Source organism: Culex quinquefasciatus, chromosome 2, assembly GCF_015732765.1.
Source record: "Culex quinquefasciatus strain JHB chromosome 2, VPISU_Cqui_1.0_pri_paternal, whole genome shotgun sequence".
In the NCBI taxonomy this organism is placed as follows: domain Eukaryota; kingdom Metazoa; phylum Arthropoda; class Insecta; order Diptera; family Culicidae; genus Culex; species Culex quinquefasciatus.
Genome location: NC_051862.1, coordinates 90946767 through 90965759, shown reverse-complemented (window position 1 = coordinate 90965759; position 18993 = coordinate 90946767). Strand labels below are relative to the sequence as shown.

The following is an 18993-nucleotide window of genomic DNA, read 5'->3' as shown; positions in this document are numbered from 1 at the left end:
CATAATTCTGCTAGCTCAACAGGTGTGTTTCTCCATCTACACAGTTTACATTATGTTTTGAATCTCTAATTATATTAAAGCATTCATATTTGATAATAAAATTTAAAGATTGGAAAAGGTTAAATAAAAGAAACCTCTTAAAATGATTTACTATACTGTATTTACTATAGCTCGCAAAAAAACGTTAATCAAAACATTCGCAAAGCCAAGTATGGGAAATAATATATATATACTGCAATTCCCCACGAAAACAGCATGGAAAAAAACAAAAGTGCTCGGAGTTCATTAACAGGATTCCGAGATATGATTTTTTGAAAATAAAATCCGTGTTTTTTGACGCGCCGCGCGCAAAAACCGGAGAATGACGAAATTGGCAAAAAATCAACTTTTTTCACTAAAACTGCGATAACTTTAAAATTTCAGCGATGACCTATAGATGTTTGGGTACCAAAATTTTCGTAATTAAGCAACTTTTGGTACCCAGACATGTATAGGTCATCGCTGAAATTTTGAAGTTATCGCAGTTTTAGTGAAAAATTTTGATTTTTTGTCAATTTCGTCATTCTCCGGTTTTTGCGCGCGGCGCGTCAAAAAACACGGATTTTATTTTCAAAACATCATATCTTGGAATCCTGTTAATGAACTCCTCCCATTTTTTAGTATGTTATGTAAAAATGTCCGGGGAATCCGATAAAAATATTTCCAGACATAGGCTCTTTGGTCCAGACACCGTCAAAACGGCATTTTAAAGTTTCATACGCCCTTTTCATATGTTAGGCTAGATTTTTGAAACTTCTTACTATTTTTCTTTGAAAGGCCAACTTATCACCTTTCATTTGCGTATAAGACAATTGAAATCGGTTAAAATGGCGAGGAGTTATGATTTTTCAAAAAAGTGGTTTTTGCGAAAATCGACGAAAATGGCCATTTTTCAGACCACCCTAACACGGCGTAGGTCACCCTAATGGCCAAACAAAAAAAATACGGGTCTAATTATTTCGGCCAGGGAACCCCCAGAAAAATTTTGAGCCCGATCCGAGGATTTTTGTTTTTTTTTCCATGCCGTTTTCGTGGGGAATTGCTGTATACAGCAATTCCATTTGAAAAGAGCCTAAACCAAAAAAAAAGTTCTCCGATCGGGCTCAAAATTTTTCTGGGGGTTCCTTGGCCAAAATAATTAGACCCGTATTTTTTTGTTTGGCCATTAGGGTGACCTACGCCGTGTTAGTGGTTCGAAAAATGGCAATTTTCGTCGATTTTCGCAAAACCACTTTTTCTAAAAATCATATCTCCGCGCCATTTCATCCGAATTTAGCTGTCTTAGACGCAAAGAAAAGTGATGAGTTTGGCTATTTGGGAAAAATAGTAAAAGTCCCAAAATCTAGCTTAACTATTGAAAAGTCGTATGAAAACTTAAAATGGCGTTTTGACCGTGTCTGGACCAAGAGCCTATGTCTGAAAATATTTTATCGGATTCCTCGGTAACATGTCTAAAATTGGCGATGTCGAACCGTACGTTTCGAGATATGATTTTGAAAAAACTGCGTTTTCGACGCGCCACGCGCAAAAACGGGAAAATGACGAAATCGGCAAAAATCAACTTTTTCCACTAAAACTGCGATAACTTTAAAATTTCAGCGATGACCTATAGATGTTATGGTACCAAAAGTTGCGTCTTTCAATTACAAAAATTTTGATACCCAAACATCTATAGGTCATCGCTGAAATTTTAAAGTTATCGCAGTTTTAGTGAAAAAAGTTGATTTTTTGCCGATTTCGTCATTTTCCCGTTTTTGCGCGTGGCGCGTCGAAAAACGCAGTTTTTTTTTCAAAAAATCATATCTCGGAAACGTACGGTTCGACATCGCCAATTTTTAGACATGTTATGTAAAATTTTCCGAGGAATCCGATAAAAATATTTTCAGACATAGGCTCTTTGGTCCAGACACGGTCAAAACGCCATTTTAAGTTTTCATACGACTTTTTCAATAGTTAAGCTAGATTTTTGGGACTTTTTACTATTTTTCCCAAATAGCCAAACTCATCACTTTTCTTTTGCGTCTAAGACAGCTAAATTCGGATGAAATGGCGCGGAGATATGATTTTTAGAAAAAGTGGTTTTTGCGAAAATCGACGAAAATTGCCATTTTTCGAACCACCCTAACACGGCGTAGGTCACCCTAATGGCCAAACAAAAAAATACGGGTCTAATTATTTTGGCCAAGGAACCCCCAGAAAAATTTTGAGCCCGATCGGAGAACTTTTTTTTTGGTTTAGGCTCTTTTCAAATGGAATTGCTGTATATATATATATTATACCCTTTCTCGGACCATTTCTATTATCGGCTTATGAGAACGTTGATCATGAATTACAGCTTTCATAAACTGTGTTTAACTATTTCAAAGTAATATTTAAATAACTGAAATCGAAGTGAGCAATCAACTCTTTATTTTTAATGTATCTGAAAATGTTGATTGAATAGCGGCAAACTGCAAAAGTGACAAGAACAAGTCGAATAGTTTAGTGTGACGAAAATTAGTAAATTTTCCCTATATAAAGTGGAGGCGCATGATGTCTGAAAAAAAGAAAGTAATGGAGACGCCAGTGAGCAAAGCTCAAGTTAATCTTTTCATGGCAAGAGCTTTTGTCTGCATCGCGCCATCTGAGCTTTATCTCTGAAAACTTTTAAAAGCTCAAAGCATAGTGACAGGGATGCCAACTATTAACTGTGTGGGATATGAAATCTGTATCACGTATCAAGTAAAGTTTGCAAGTAATTTTACATTGATTCGTTTATTTTATCAACAGTTGAACGTAGATTCGCCCTATTGAACTGTTACTACGGAATTGTTGTATGAAAACAACCTATGTGAATTAAAATAATTAAATGTAGATTAAACAATGAATCCCGCTCACTTCAAAGATTTTTAAAAGCAATGTTAACAATACTTTAAAAAACAGAGCTTTGAAGTCGAATTTGATAAATTCAGCGAATTCGGATTCGCTAAATGTTCTGACGAAGGAGTCAGAGTCGTTTAATTTTAGCATATAAGTGGCTTCTTAGGAGTCGAAGTCGGAATCATTAAAACTCCAGAAGTAAACAATGTACCCGTTCCGCAGCTCAGCAAAAATAACAATAGTGTTGTTGTGGGTATAGGCTAGTACGCTGATCGGAAGGAAAGGGGTCAAGAAACAGCTTTACGAACAGCAGAACAAAGGAGAGGGAGCGATTTCTTGGGGCTTTTCTTCACCCTCTCTGACTTGCTTGCGCTGCCGCTGCTGTCCATTTGATTTTTTTCTTGACCGGTTCCTTCCGAAGTGCGTATACCGCTTATTCAGTTAAATGTAGGAACATCATGTAAATCCAACGAGCACCTAAAGTTGGCATATCTGCACTTTGACCTTCTTTGACTTTGACGCTTCTAAAAGGCATTTCAACTGAATTAGATTAATTAATCGCACAGTAGGAAGTGAGCAAGAAAGTTTCCATCGACCGGTTTGCAAAATAAGCTGTTCAAATAGTGAGAAAAATAAACTTGATGGTTTCAATAGTGAGAAAAGTAAACTTGAACTCAAATCCTTAACCTACTAAACATATGAGAACAAAAATTATTGATTTCGATCATTTCGATACACCAACGCCAACAGGCCAATCAATTCTGATCCGTACATGTGATGAAAAATCTGCAAAACCAACCAATTTTCTGCACATCTCGCATTTCAGCCCACCATGTCAAACTGACAACTCGCCGTTCACGCGCACGCCAAACGTCAGCGGACGTGTTCATTTCGTTGACGTTTGCCTGCGACGTGTAGTGGTTTCTTCGTGGACGTGGATTTCAGAAAGCAGAAAGTGGTCCAAAAGTGCAGAAGTGGCTTCGGTTTCGTGCGCTGGACATTCACTAATTTCACCTGTGCGTGGCAGACGGACTTGAAGTGCTGCTTAATTAAACCTTTCCCCGTTGGTGAACCGACAACAACACATTTAAAATGGTGAGTTTGATTGTGGATTCTGAGTTCCGGTTCCGAAATTTACGGTGAAAATCTTTGTTTCCCTTTCCTTCAGCCTGCCCCAGCCAGCTCCACGTCCGTCGGCAGCGGAAGCCGTTCCCCGACGAAGCCATCGTCGGCACCCCGGGCCAGCGGCGCCGGAGGTTCGAGCAATCTGAAGCAGCGCAAGACCACCACAACGGCGACCGCCGCCCGGAATCGCACCACCGGAACCGGATCCGGTGGCATGTGGCGCTTCTACACCGACGATTCCCCCGGCATCAAGGTGTAAGTACTTTCACTGGGGTTAATTGAAATAGTTGCCATTTTTAGAGTTTTAATGACTATCAAAATAAGGGTTATTTTTTAAGGGCACCCAAAATCTTCAAATTTATAAATCGATTTACTAATGTTGTTGTTCTGTGTCTATTCTATCCGGAACCAATCAAAATTATCAAACTTTTGTTCAAATCATGGCTTAAACTATTGTCTTCATTTACCCCAAATTAAATATATTGCTCAAAAACCATGGATCAATTGCTTTTGTACCGAAATAAGTAATTGAGAAATCGGTAAAAAGAATGATTGGTATCAGTATCTGTCAAAATGATTTAATTTTATCAAAAATCGGTTGTACTGAAAACGAAACTATTGGCACTACGCCCCCCGGGGCATGGCCTTCCTCTAACGTGGGATTTCTGCTCCAGCGCCTCTGACGAGACAGGAGAAACCGGGACCGACGTTTTACTTCACCATCCGATAGAAGCTCAGTGGATAAGGCGAGAATCGAACCCGCGTCTCATAGCATCATCGGGATCGGCAGCCGAAGCCGCTACCCCTGCGCCACGAGACCCACCCACCCCACGGTTGTACTGTGAAGAATAAATAACTTTTTACCGATTTTTATTAGTTCTCAACGAATTCCGTAATTTTATATTTACTAAAATATTTATCAGTTGAAAATGTCGGTAAAATTTTTCGAATTCGGTAAAAACAAATTTAAGAGTAAAGGAACCGATTGATAAATATCAAAAATAGAAAATTCCATGAAAAGTGGCTTCATTTAGAAAATACAAATTAATTAATTATTTTACTAATGAATCTGGACATATATTTTTTTAAATCAGTTCAAAAGATGTGTTTGGACCTTTTCAATTATATTTGACAAAATTAACCCGTCAAATGTTAAAATGTGATTTTCGATATTTTTAAGACAATGATTTGTGAGTAAAATATCAATAAAATTACAACAAAACCTAGATAATGATTTAAATTGCAGATAATAACAGCAATTAACATTCCAATCAGGCGTAGCTCCAAATCTTCACTGGTAACAAATTAACAAAATCAATATAAAAAAGCCTTTGATTCATATACTTGCAACGTCGTGTAATAAGTAAGATGTGCCTGTGAATTCTAAGGCAATTTGAAAATTGTGACTTTTTTCTCACTTAAATAAAAATATCTTGACTTAAGTTTCGAAATTGCATTTTATTCGAAAGATCTCACCGAGACATGAATAAAAGTCTTCTGGACGAACTCTCTAAACCCCGGGGTCCAAAAGTTACAAGTTGTTGAAGTTTGAGTATTTTGGGTTAAAATGTACAAAAAATCGATTTTTTTCTATTTCTAAAATCACTCATAAAATCCTTATTTTATTAAAAATTTCGATCATCTTGACTTCATTCGACGTGTATCAGCAAAACTATAAGTTCTGATATGTTTTAGCATGATTGAAACATGACTTCTCTTGTCTTTATACGTTTGAACCGTTTGTGCAAGAACTTACCATAGAAACAAGTCGAAACTTGAAGATTTTGAAAACAGATCCTACCCAGACTGCTTCAGTTAGTATGGAAGGCTACAGTGCATTGTTTTAACAACTTATTGAGATCTGGGTCATCCAAGAAATCCTTGAAGTTAAGACCGGTGGGTCCACCGCCGTAACAAGCAAGAGGTCAGTGATATTTTACCACTGATCATAACCGCATAGCTTCAGTGAGTATGGTAGACTACTTTATTAATGTTTTGAAATGTCCTGGGTCATCCTAGGACTCACCGAAGTTAAGATCTGTAGGTCTACTACCGTAACTAGCAAGATGTCAACCGGTATTGCCCACGGATCATACCCGCATAGCTTCAGTCAGTATAGTAGACTGCTTTTTTAATGTTTTGGGATGTCTTGGGTCATCCCAGGACTCACTGGAGTTAACAGCCACAGATCATAACTCTAGGGAGTCCTTAGGTGATCCAAGACAGCCTTAGTCATTTACAAAGTAGTCTAACCAACACTGAAGCTATGCGGGTATGATCGGTAGTCAAAACAGGTAGACATCTTGATTGTCACGGTTGTAGACCCACAGATCTCAACTTCGGTGAGTCCTAGGATGACCCAGGACATTTCAAAACATTAACAAAGTAGTCTACCATACTCACTGAAGCTGAAGCTCTTGCTTGTTACGGCGGTAGACCCAACGGTCTTAACTTCAAGGATTTCTTGGATGACCCAGAACATCTCAATAAGTTGTTACAACAATGCACTGTAGCCTTCCATACTAACTGAAGCAGTCTGGGTAGGATCCGTTTTCAAAATCTTCAAATTCGACTTGTTTCTATGGTAAGTTCTTGCACAAACGGTTCAAACGTATAAAGACAAGAGAAGTCATGTTTCAATCATGCTAAAACATATCAGAACTTATAGTTTTTGCTGATACGCGTCGAATGAAGTCAAGATGATCGAAATCCATAATAAAATAAGGATTTTATGAGTGATTTTAGAAATAGAAAAAAATCGATTTTTTGTACATTTTAACCCAAAATACTCAAACTTCAACAACTTGTATCTTTTGAACCCCGGGGTTTAGAGAGTTCGTCCAGAAGACTTTTTTTCATGTCTCGGCGAGATCTTTCGAATAAAGTTTCTCTCGTTCGTGTACATCCTTGGACCAAATTCGCTCATTCTCCTTTCCTACAAGCTCCCTGCATTGGTTTTACTGTGAAAAATTAGCTAACCTCACTTTTTTAAATAAATTTTCTAAATTAAATTTGATTGGAATCAATAGAGACAATTTTGTTTAATAAGGTTTATTTGGCATTAAATGATAGGTTTTTAATCAAGATGCACTATCAGAATTTGACTAAAAGTTAAATTTTTGACTTCACTCAGGTAGATTTATGTCGTAACTTTTTTTTTAGAAATGAGCATTTCTAAAAAAAAAAGTTACGACATAAATCTACCTGAGTGAAGTCAAAAATTTAACTTTTAGTCAAATTCTGATAGTGCATCTTGATTAAACCTATCATTTAATGCCAAATAAACCTTATTAAACAAAATTGTCTCTATTGATTCCAATCAAATTTAATTTAGAAAATTTATTTAAAAAAGTGACATTTTTGAGAAATTCGAAGAGGGAGTGGTGCGAGTAAGCATTCAATTATTTTTGTATTGTCTAAGAAAACGTAGTTACTTACATTATAATCATTTTTTTAAGTGAGCATCTTGACATGACCTCAAAATGAGACAGGCTAATAATCACTTCAAGTTTCAGTTCGATTTATATCCGATTTTGAAATCAGAATAAGGATAATTTTCCAAATATTTGAAAACAAGCTAACTCAATTCATTGTTTGTAAGCGTAAACGCAATAAAGTTAAGTTATTTATGATATTTGTAAACTGATAAATCCATGGTCATCGATATTCTCAACAACATACCAACCTTTTATTCATAAAAAAAAAACCAATTTCTTTCCTTTTCCCCAACAGCGGCCCGGTTCCAGTGCTGGTGATGTCTCTGCTGTTCATCGCGTCCGTGTTTATGCTGCACATCTGGGGCAAGTACACTCGCTCTTAAACGAGCCACCGAAAGACTAGGAAGATTACAAGCATCCTTTATTTAAAACGAGTTGGTTCGCCAACAATTCTGCATTCGCCGTATCATAATTCTTAATGTTAGGCTATTTTTTTCTTCCACCTTACTTGAAACAAAAAAATATGAACATGCCCGGGGTGCATTTGACACGTTTTGCGTTTTTTATGTTATTTTTTTTTCTCTACATCTTTCTGTGCGTGTGTACCGGGAAAAGATATTCTTTTCCTAGTGGGATACAAAAAGAAACAATGAGCCCCATACGTTTGCTAAGTTTTAGCTTCAGTGAACTATGTAATAAGTAATTGAGATGAGATATCCTTATTTGTACGAAAAATATATTATGGTAAACAATATTCTTGAGGATATTTGTAATTTTGAAAGAAAGCCCTCACGTTGACCTCAAAAGATTTTAGGTACAGAAAATCAGCTTGAAGAATACAATGCAAAATCAATAGACACCGTACGAGCGCGTTATGAACATATATGTGGATTCCAAGAATGAGCAAAAATGCGCTTCCCGAACACAGACATGAGTTTCAAGTACCGAGTAATCATACAAATTAATAAACTCGCTAAAAATATTGAAGGAAACTTGAAGATAATTCACAGATCTGGCAATACTTATTCGATAACGGCAGCTGAACGGAGTGACAACATGGCTTATTGAGGTACACTTTACTATCAACCAAAGCGTTACTTCTGAAACGTACAAGAGATTGCAAAGCAACCATGCACTGAAGTTGCAAAGCAATCATCGTAGTACGATTCGGTAAAATAGGCAGCCCAATCAAGAATCGTTGTGTGAAGATAGATGAATACAATCATTGAGCTGTTCTAGAAGACGTCATGCTGCAAAGCAATCATCGAAGTACGATTCGGTAAAATAGACAGCCCAATCAAGAATCATTGTGTGAAAGTGGATGAATACAATCATTGAGCTGTTCTAAAAGACGTCATGCTGCAAAGCAATCATCGAAGTACGATTCGGTAAAATAGGCAGCCCAATTAAGAATCGTTGTGTGGAGATAGATGAATACAATCATTGAGCTGTTCTAGAAGACGTCATGCTGCAAAGCAATCATCGAAGTACGATTCGGTAAAATAGACAGCCCAATCAAGAATCATTGTGTGAAAGTGGATGAATACAATCATTGAGCTGTTCTAAAAGACGTCATGCTGCAAAGCAATCATCGAAGTACGATTCGGTAAAATAGGCAGCTCAATCAAGAATCGTGTGAAGATGGATGAATACAATTATTGGGCTGCTCTAGAAGACGTCATGCTGCAAAGCAATCATCGAAGTACGATTCGGTAAAATAGACAGCCCAATCAAGAATCATTGTGTGAAAGTTGATGAATACAATCATTGAGCTGTTCTAAAAGACGTCATGCTGCAAAGCAATCATCGAAGTACGATTCGGTAAAAAAGGCAGCCCAATCAAGAATCGTTGTGTGAAGGTGGATGAATACAATCATTGAGCTGTTCTAAAAGACGTCATGCTGCAAAGCAATCATCGAAGTACGATTCAGTAAAATAGGCAGCCCAATCAAGAATCGTGGTGTGAAGATGGATGAATACAATCATTGAGCTGTTCTAAAAGACGTCAAGCTGCAAAGCAATCATCGAAGTACGATTCGTTAAAATAGGCAGCCCAATCAAGAATCGTTGTGTGAAGATGGGTGAATACAATCATTGAGCTGTTCTAAAAGACGTCATGCTGCAAAGCATTCATTGAAGTACAATTCGGAAAATTCGGCAGCTCAATCAAGAATCGTGGTGTGAAGATGGATGAATACAATCATTGAGCTTTTCTAAAAGGGCAGCCCAATCAAGAATCGTATTGGCTGTTCTAAAAAACGTCATGCGGTTCAAACCGGTAGGAATAATCTTAAAACATGATAATTACTTTTAAATTAATTTAAATGTAGAATCTACTGACAATACCAAGCACAGTCGAGCCAACAGACAAACTACATAATTCTGTTGTGATGATTAAAGAGCGACCCACGTTCACTCAATCGTCATCAAATCGTAACCTCTGCATTATTGATGTATCGATACAGTATGTAGAACATACAGTCGTTTATGTTATAATTAAAATGATAAATCAACATGGTTTAATGATTTTGAAGTCCGTAATTGAAAGACAAAGTGCTGAATGACTTGAATTTGGAGAATTTCTTAGTTAAACGGTTGAATTTCTTTAACGTAAATAAAACACAACGAGAAGTTCTTTGTCAAGCGGTTTCAAATGGATATTTATTGATTAGAATGCAAATATTTTATCTTATAGCCAATACACAAGTGTGTAACATATTCAAACACAGTTTCCGCGCGTCCGTCCGCCACTACACAAACAAAAGCTCAAAATCAATCGGTTACCTAGTGTGTGTATGTGTAGTGCGGAACTGCTGCTCTGTCAAACTAGTTAAACGTCATTACAAGTTATTACGATACTTAAAGACCCTTCATCCCGAGATAATAATAGTACAAATAGTGAATAAGATCCTACTCCTTAAACTGTGGTTGGTTTCTCTGCTCATAGGTGTTGATATTCTGGAAAATCTAGTGTCTTGATTGTGTTTACCTTGCAAGATACTGCTAAATTCTGCCGTTTTGTTGTATTTCATAGTAGTTTTATCTGGCATAGTTTGGTTAGATATGGTTAAGGTGTGTGTTTGCAGTGTTTTACATATTACATAGCTTGTAGAATGAATCAAGTTTATCAATGTGGAAATGCTCTGAAGCAAAACAAAAAAAAATGTTATTGTTAAATCAAGGTTCCAATGCGTGTGCTACTGCAACTGTCCACGCTCTCTTGGGGTGGGTTTCCTGCCGTCGTCATCGTCTTCGTGCACGTGAAAGCGAACAAGCGATGTGTGTGTGATACTTAGTTGTCGGCCGACATCTCCGTGATGCTGTTGTTGATCTCCAGCACCTGCTTCACAAAGTCACCATCGAGCACGGAATCCGCCAGGTCGCCCATCAGCGTGGCCAGCTCGCTCTGCTCCATCCGCAGCTGTGGCGCTAGATTTTCCAAATGAGCCAAAACGTTCTCGGGAATCTGGTGGAGAGAGAAAGGGTTTGTTTAGTGGGTTGAAGGTTCGATTGGTCGAGGGGGTTGTGCCTACCATTAGGGGATCTTTAAAAAGCGAGAACTTGAACTTTTGTTTGACTTGGGTGTCGTTGACACTGTCGTAGAATAGCGTCACTTGTGCATCGGCTGGGTTGGGAACCACCGGGAAGTACATCCCGGCGCAGACGCGTCCCTTGGCGTCGCGGGACAGCAACGAGCGGAAGTTGTACACCAAGTTGCGCCGCACGGTGACGTCAATCGCCGTCCGGTACGGTTGCTCGACGTAGATCAACGACATCTCGAACTGCTGCGGCTTGCCAGGGCGGGTCATCCGCTCCGTCCAGGTGATAAAATTCGCACTGTGGTGGCTCAGTACGTAGCTGTACTCTCGTTTGCAGTGGGGTTCGTCCGATTGGGTAAACCAGCCGGTATGCGGATAGCATTGGTCCTTCATTACGGTAACGGCGCGCGCCACGTGGTAGCCCGGATCGAGCACCATCACACCCTCGCGTCCTCCGACCACGATTTTCATCGCGACCATCGAGTGCTCCTTCTCCAAACCTGGTCCGGCGTGCTCGATGTCCTTCTCCTCACACTGTAGGACATACGCCTCGGCCTCCTCGACGGCCTCTTCGCACGAAACCAGGAAAAAGTGCTTCGCGAGCTGCGGGTGCTGTTCTGCGATCCTATGCGGAAAGGGAAATTGGGTTAGTTTGGTGACTTCTTGGTGGTGCCATCTAGTTTTTCATGCAAGTAAACACATGCTCTCGCATGCAAGCTTGTACGCAAATCCTTACCTAGACACAATCTCCATCGCCAGGCTGACGCACATGTGATGCCGACGGTTGATCGGGATCACGTAGTTCTGGAAGTGTGTCTTGAGATCGCCATCCGGACAGGTGGTGGCGCTGTGAGCGCCGCGGTATGCCTTGTGAAAATCCACAAAGTTGTTCGCTGTGTTGTAATGAGTCTCCTCGAGCATCCGCTGCAGCTTGGTTTCAATCAGTCCGACCAGATCTTCATACTGCCAGACCTTTTCGACGACGTACGGTTCGGCCCGTTTGGCAGACCACTTTGGCAGCGGTAGCGGCGAATCGATCGGCCACGCTCCGTTGGTCTGGTCAAACTTAGCCAGGTTGTAGCTGTCGTCGTCGAGTGTCCATCCGCCGGGGGCACCACCACCACCGATGGGGTGGCGGCACCCGCCGAGGACGGCCACGGTTCCCGGTTTCGTGTCCGTCACATTGCTCCTGTGACATTCCGGTTCGGTCAATCGTCGGGAGTCGGATTGTCCGGAACCGCTACGGTCCAACGGCGCCGTCGGCTGTCGGACCGCGGAAAGTTCACTGCGCACGACGGCGAGTCAACTTGGCCACTCGTTGCCCCAGCGGCCAACGGTTGGTACGTAGGCGCCATCCTGCCTCTCGACGCTCGTGAATGAAATGGTGCTTGAAAGATCGCTCCGGTCGCCCTGCACTTTGCCGGTCAGGCCCGGTTCGTCCCCTTTTATTGATGTTGGCTTTTCACGCTCTGAAATTCAAAAATTAAAAATTAATTCATCACGAAATCCAGTATGCCACCGTCAACCAACACAACCATACTCCAAGGGCATTGAATGATAACAATCGCGAGAGAGTGCCAAAATCATTATGAGAGAGCGAGCAAACTGATCGTTTCTGCTCGCGCTCGCGCGCTCTCAATCAATGAGTCAGCTCATTGTGGTGGTGCAAGACTGGTTTTACGTCAGAACAAAAACATCTGTTTTGTTCACGGCTGTATAAGTGAACGGGGAGAGGCAACTTAAGTGGGAAAAGAGCAGCTTGAGTCACGTTTTTCCTGGAAATTTGTGTGGTGGCATGTGTTTTCATTTCTGGCACACGCACATTTCAAAACAGCGTATAATTCAATTATTAGGCTTTCCAGCTTTTTTGTTTTGGCAAAAGGAAATCAGTGTCAGCCTTCTATTTTTACTTCTTTTTACATGTTTTATTGGATTATACCTACAAACAGTTCTGAGTAAATCAGTCATAACAAAGTACTTATAATCACGTTTCTGCTCCCTTAGCGATTGATAAGCTCCAGTGTTTGCTTACACTTAGAAAAAAGCACAATCTGAGTTGCATCTCTGACGTTGATGCGACGCAACACGTGACCATAAACGTGTCTCAAAGCGAAGGCATTGTTGTGGTCACGATTTGCGGTCGAGATATTGTAAACAACATAAAACATTAACAAATTGTCTCAAAGTAAGCTCGCAATTCAACTGCGCAGCTTCGCGCTAATTTGTCTCATGGTTTTGAACTAAAATCAACCAACATTAGCCTTGGCGCTGATACAAATCGCAACAACAACAAAAAATGCCGAGGCGATGAACCCCGCTCGACGGAACAAAACGGAGCAAAACGAGGCCATTCTTCAAATCATGCGCGTTGCATGTAGATACAGGAAGCAACTTCAAGACTGAGAACAAACTGCGTTGCTTTGATTGTTCAATGTGGTGGTAAAAAGTGACACGTTGACAGTTTGTTGACATCAGTTGATATTTTTGAGCAATTTTGATCAATATTAACGATCAAATTCGCTTTTAGCTAAAAGTGCAATACAGCTAGAATAGCTCCATAATGACAGGATTGTACCCCCTCGAGAGCGTTATCTTGTCGGGACAAAAGAAAATTCCCAAGCCCCTCAGCTACTATCAGCTAGTTATTGCGCAATTCTCACTTACTTGGACTTCGCACTAAATTATTGCTATCGATTGCACTATTGCGACTTGTCAAACTGGCTTGGGAAATTTTAATTTTCTCAAAAAATTATCAAAGCGAGCCGATGTTGCTCACCTGTCAATCGCTATTTTAAAGTGCGAATGTCCAGTTTGGTGGAAACTGCGACTGGAAATGTATATAAACAACTGCTGGTTGCCTAGTTTTTGGAAATTTTGTTGTCAAAAGTGCGAGAGAAAAGTGCGGGCCAAATCCAAGTTACAGTGCAAGGATCAATACGTACTCGGGTATTTTGCCACGAACGGTTGCCAACTGCTGGACATTTTCTGTCTCAAATGATTCACATGTTTTGACGTAATACAACATTCATAATTAACGTGCCTCCACAGGCAAGGGGACGTTACCCTCAGCTTATATTCAAATACCAACAATAGAGTTTAAACTCCAAGCGAAACTTATTTGAGGATACCGTGGAGAATTAACCTTATCCCCTTAAAAAAAGTGGAGTATCAACACTTCCAGTCTTCCAAATCCGTTTCCTTGTCCCCGGTGCGCGGTGGAGATGAAAGCGAAAACGCGCCACAGCTCAACAATTTAGTCTGTTTGTCTGTGGGTCCACTCAAAACCAACCTTCAGCTGCAATCAGAACAAATTACAGAGTGCGTCAACCTCGTTGCGTGAAATCTATGTCACCATCCGAGGGTTCGGACCACACCGCTCGGCTATCACGTGATCTCCCCCCCAAATTGGGGTGGGGTGGATTTGATTGTGTGCCATGACTTTCAGTTTCCTGTCCACTGCTGCTGTGCTTGCAAGAGCCAGGCGTAATCGAGCATAACGATCAAGGCTGATGAGCCCGGAATTGGCCACGCGCTGCCTTGTTGAGCCATGTGTGGAATAGTTTAACGAGCTCTGATTGCGGAGTTAAATCTATTGTGTTGACAACTGTAACATAACTGTTTTAAAATATCATTGAATTTATTTAAGTTTTATGTTATTCAACATTTCAATCAATTAGCTAGCCAATAAAGTGGTCAGTGACCACAGGCAGATTGCCGGTAGGCCATGAAGGGTGACTGCTGGACTACCACACTCAAAAAGAATAGTACACACAAGAGGAACGAGTTTATGAAGGCCTACTTCACAAAGAAGAATCTGTCGCTGAATGATCTTGGCTTTCCATCTGGCGAGCGGGTGTACATCAACGAGAACCTGTCAGCTCAGAACCACGCAGCCTTTCAACAAGCCATGGCTTGGAAGAGGGAGAAGAAGATTCATTCGGTGAAGGTGTCGGATGGGATGGTATTCGTCCACACATCGAAGGAGTCGAAATCAATCCGGATCTTCCAAGGCACAGTAATTTGCAACCAGAAGGAACCACCGATGCTGTTCCCGAAGCCAGGAACCTTGGAGGAGACAGCTCGGGATGATTCATCTGTTTCGTCGTAGTTTTCCGAGAGAGTTGTCATCGTCATCAGATCGCGTTGCCGTTCATCTGTTTTAGTTAAGTATTTTTATCTTTTTTTTTTGCATTCCATTCAGTTTTTTCCGTTTTTATCATTAGCTTAAACTTCAAGTTATTTTATTTGATTATTCATCTGTTTTTGTTGCTCAAATTTGTTTTGAACTCTTGTTTAATTTATTTTTGTTTGGATTTAGATGATAATAGATTTGCCCAGTAGTACAGGATTTTTTGTTGTTATTGTTATTTTGTTTGTTTAAGCAGTTTATCTGAAAACCAAAACAGCACTATTATCTTTTGTTTTGCCCTGATTGCTTTTTTCCTACGCGTGTTTTTCTCTACATAGATTTATATATTTTTATGACTAATACTGTGAACAACGTGCAAGAACTGCGATTTGAACCAATCAATGCGACTCTGAAAAATAATCTTTCGAAAGAAAATGGATTTAAAGTTGGTCATTTAAACACATGTTCTATAATCTGTCATCACGATGATGTTAAAAACATTTTCACTCGAACAGGATTTGACTGTATAGGTTTTACCGAAACATGGTTGAATTCTGATATAAAGGATGCTCTGATTAAATTCGACAATTTTGAAATTCTGAGACATGATCGTAATTCTACAACAAGAGTGAGAGGAGGAGGAGTAGCACTTTTTGTACGCCCTGAATATAAAACTAAAATTATTAAAACATCCCCAAGAGATAGTATTGAATATATGTTTTGTGAATTAAAAGTAGGTCAGTTGCAAGTTGTGGTTGGTGTTATCTATAAACCCCCAACCTTGGTGGATTTTAGTTTTTTCTTTGAGGATCTTGGTAACATATCTTCAACTTATAATAATATTATTCTTATGGGTGATTTCAATATTAATATTCTTGTCTCAAATCCAATATCAAACAACTTTACTCGTCTTATAAATAGCTTTTCTCTCTCAATAGTCAACAAATCATATCCAACTCATTTTCATAACACAGGTTCCTCATTGCTTGACTATTTCATATGTTCAGAAAATCTTCAATCTACTCTATTCTCTCAAGTTTCTGTTCCAGCCGTGTCACACCATGATCTTATTTACACTGTTTTTAATTTACCTGTTCCTGTTGCGTCTTTAAAAACCATATCTTTCAGAAATTTTAATCGCATTGATAAGGAAGCCGTTAGAAATGATTTTCCAAACTTTAATTTTGATCAGCTTAATGGAATAGTGGATTGCGAAACTTTGGCTTCAAATTTTAATCATAAATTAATTCAACTAGTGAACAAGCATGCCCCTCTAAAAACGAAAACAATTCTACCAACAAGCTGCCCATGGTATTCTAGAGAAGCATATAATGCATGTGTAGATCGGGATTTAGCTTACCGTTTTTGGAAAAACAATAGAACTCTTGAAAACAAACTTATTTACAATCGTTTTCGAAATCGTGCTACAAATCTGATTAGAATTGCAAAAAAACAGTATTCTGCTAAATTATTTGATCCAACCTTGCCATCCAAAACAATTTGGAAAAACTTTAAAAGCCTTGGATTTAGGGACGACCCAGATAACCTTGACGATAAATTTAAACCTGAAGATGTTAATAACTGTTTTATCCAAAAAATTGAGAACTATCCAACTGGAAACAGACAACCTACTATTATTCCTGATATCGTTGAAGAAGACCAATTCAAATTCCGAGCTGTTACTGAAGATGAAGTCCATAAAGCTATACATAGAATTAAATCTGATGCAATAGGGTATGATGAAATTCCACTTAAATTTGTTAAACTTTTTCTTGATCTTTTGGTTCCATACATTACGCTTTTATACAATAAAATCATTTCTACAAATACCTTTCCAACAATATATAAACTGGCTATAGTTAAACCGATACCTAAAATAAAAATCCATCTAATCCTAACGATCTGAGACCTATTTCTATTTTGCCATCATTATCAAAAGGTTGTGAAATCTTGCTGAAGGATCAAATAGTTCAATATGTTACATTCAAAAACTTATCACACCATTTCAATCTGGTTTTCGAGAACACCATAGTACATCCACCATTATTACAAAAGTTTGCCAGGATATAAATGCATCATTTGATTCTAACTATGTTACAGTACTTATCTTATTGGACTTCACTAAAGCCTTTGATTTGATTGACCACAGAATATTTATAGATAAACTTAAAGAACAATTTCAATTTTCTAGTGATGCTTGTGATCTTATGAAAAGCTACCTGAGCGACCGTTCGCAATTAGTTCAAATTAACGGAGTCCGATCTCAGTTTAGGTCCACAAAAAGAGGTGTACCGCAAGGATCCGTTTTTGGTCCGTTGGCGTATACATTATCCGTTAACGATTTGCCTAGTTTTATAACTCATTGTAATAAACAATCTTTTGCCGATGATACACAGATTTACCTTTCTTGCCCAGTTGATCAGCTTCCTAACAAAATATCTCTAATAAACTCTGATTTATCTGCTATTTCTCGTTACTGTAAGGATAATGGACTTGTTTTAAATACTTCAAAAACGAAAGCAATAATTTTTTCCCGTCAGAATACAGTTCTTCCTCACTTACCTCCTATTCAAATCGACAATGAAAATGTAGAAATAGTTGATGAATGCTTGAACTTAGGTATTAAAATGAACAAACATCTTACATGGGATGATCATGTATCTCTAATAAAGAAAAAGGTCTATTCAACTCTTCGAACTCTCAATTGCCATAGACACACATTATCAATTGACACTAAAATAAAGCTAGTACACACACTATTAATGCCTCATTTCATTTACGGTAATGTTATATTTTCTAAAATGAATGTTGACACTGAAAGACACCTACAAGTTTGCTTCAACAGTTGTATCCGTTTCATCTACAATTTAAGGAGATTCGATCATGTTTCACAATTTCAAAGGTCAATTTTTGATTTGTCTTTGAGCAAGTTCTATCAGTTTCAATTATTGTTATTTTTATTCAAACTTATAAATTTCAAAGAGCCGCAATATCTTTTCGAAAGTTTAGTTTTCAGTCGTTCAAATCGCACAAATAATATTATAATACCAGTTCACCACACTAACTTTATGGGAAATTCATTCGCAGTTCGAGGCGCACGTTTGTGGAATGATTTGCCGCATAACTTAAAATCTATAACTTTATTTAGTGAATTCAAACGTAGGTGTAAAGAGCATTTAAAAAATTCAATTTGAGTTTTGTTTTGGTTTTTGATTAAGCAATGCCTTGTATTACACACTCTTTTATAACTACATACACAGCTGATAATCAATCTTAAATTTATTACTTAAATTTATTACTAAACAAGTAATTTGTCGTATTATCGAAATTTTTATATCTTTAGTTTATTTCGTTTTAGTTTTTAATTTAGTTAGTAATTTAGTTTTAATGAAACATAAGGTCCTTATCATTTAAGTCAATGTATACAAAAAAGGTTGTACCTTCGGTATATTGTTGAAAAATAAAATACAAATACAAATACAAATACAATATAAATGGTGTTACTACCCGTTTTTTAGCGGCCTTCAACTTCAAGTGGGCCAGTTATTCCGCCTTTCTAATACCTTCTAAAAATATTAGGTAAGTCAATGACAGTCAAGACTGTCAGGACCCTCTAACGAATACTGTCATAGGACGAATAATTGAGAATTTGATATTTCGTTTTATTGCAACCAAGTAGGGAAAGTCTGCATATTTTAAACACATTTCAATGATCATTTCAATGAGCTTTAATAATGGTATAAAAAGCTCGAATAAAAAGTTAACTAGCAGCGTCTTTGTTATTTTCCCCTAAGACTTGAATCTAATGAGTGAAAATGTGGAAAAGAGATCATACTAGGTAGCTCAGCTTATTATGATAAAAACG

General features: G+C 38.5%; 2 protein-coding genes across 2 annotated transcripts; one reads left to right on the top strand and one right to left on the bottom strand.

Annotated features, from left to right (window-relative positions):
* The first annotated feature begins 3785 nt into the window (after nucleotides 1-3785).
* Nucleotides 3786-8212, top strand: LOC6041433 (protein transport protein Sec61 subunit beta). The gene is made up of 3 exons (XM_001850641.2): nucleotides 3786-3993; nucleotides 4067-4278; nucleotides 7756-8212. Exons 1-3 carry the CDS (start codon nucleotides 3991-3993, stop codon nucleotides 7841-7843), a joined length of 303 nt encoding a protein of 100 aa, XP_001850693.1. The 5' UTR covers nucleotides 3786-3990; the 3' UTR covers nucleotides 7844-8212.
* Nucleotides 8213-10095: 1883 nt separating this feature from the next.
* Nucleotides 10096-12301, bottom strand: LOC6041434. Its single transcript, XM_001850642.2, has 3 exons — nucleotides 11736-12301; nucleotides 10994-11624; nucleotides 10096-10926 (listed from the first exon to the last, which is right to left on the bottom strand). Exons 1-3 carry the CDS (start codon nucleotides 11918-11920, stop codon nucleotides 10753-10755), a joined length of 990 nt encoding a protein of 329 aa, XP_001850694.2. The 5' UTR covers nucleotides 11921-12301; the 3' UTR covers nucleotides 10096-10752.
* Between the last annotated feature and the right edge of the window lie 6692 nt (nucleotides 12302-18993).

Bases quoted from the DNA above. Each gene is read 5' to 3' on its own strand.
- LOC6041434 (XM_001850642.2), bottom strand. From the start codon at position 11,920: ATGCTCGAGGAGACTCATTACAACACAGCGAACAACTTTGTGGATTTT. The intron at 11,625-11,735 runs GTAAGGATTTGC...CTTTCCGCATAG, and splicing joins GCGATGGAGATTGTGTCTAG to GATCGCAGAACAGCACCCGC. The intron at 10,927-10,993 runs GTAGGCACAACC...TCTCTCCACCAG, and splicing joins TTTTTAAAGATCCCCTAATG to ATTCCCGAGAACGTTTTGGC.
- LOC6041433 (XM_001850641.2), top strand. The intron at 4,279-7,755 runs GTAAGTACTTTC...TTTCCCCAACAG, and splicing joins GATTCCCCCGGCATCAAGGT to CGGCCCGGTTCCAGTGCTGG.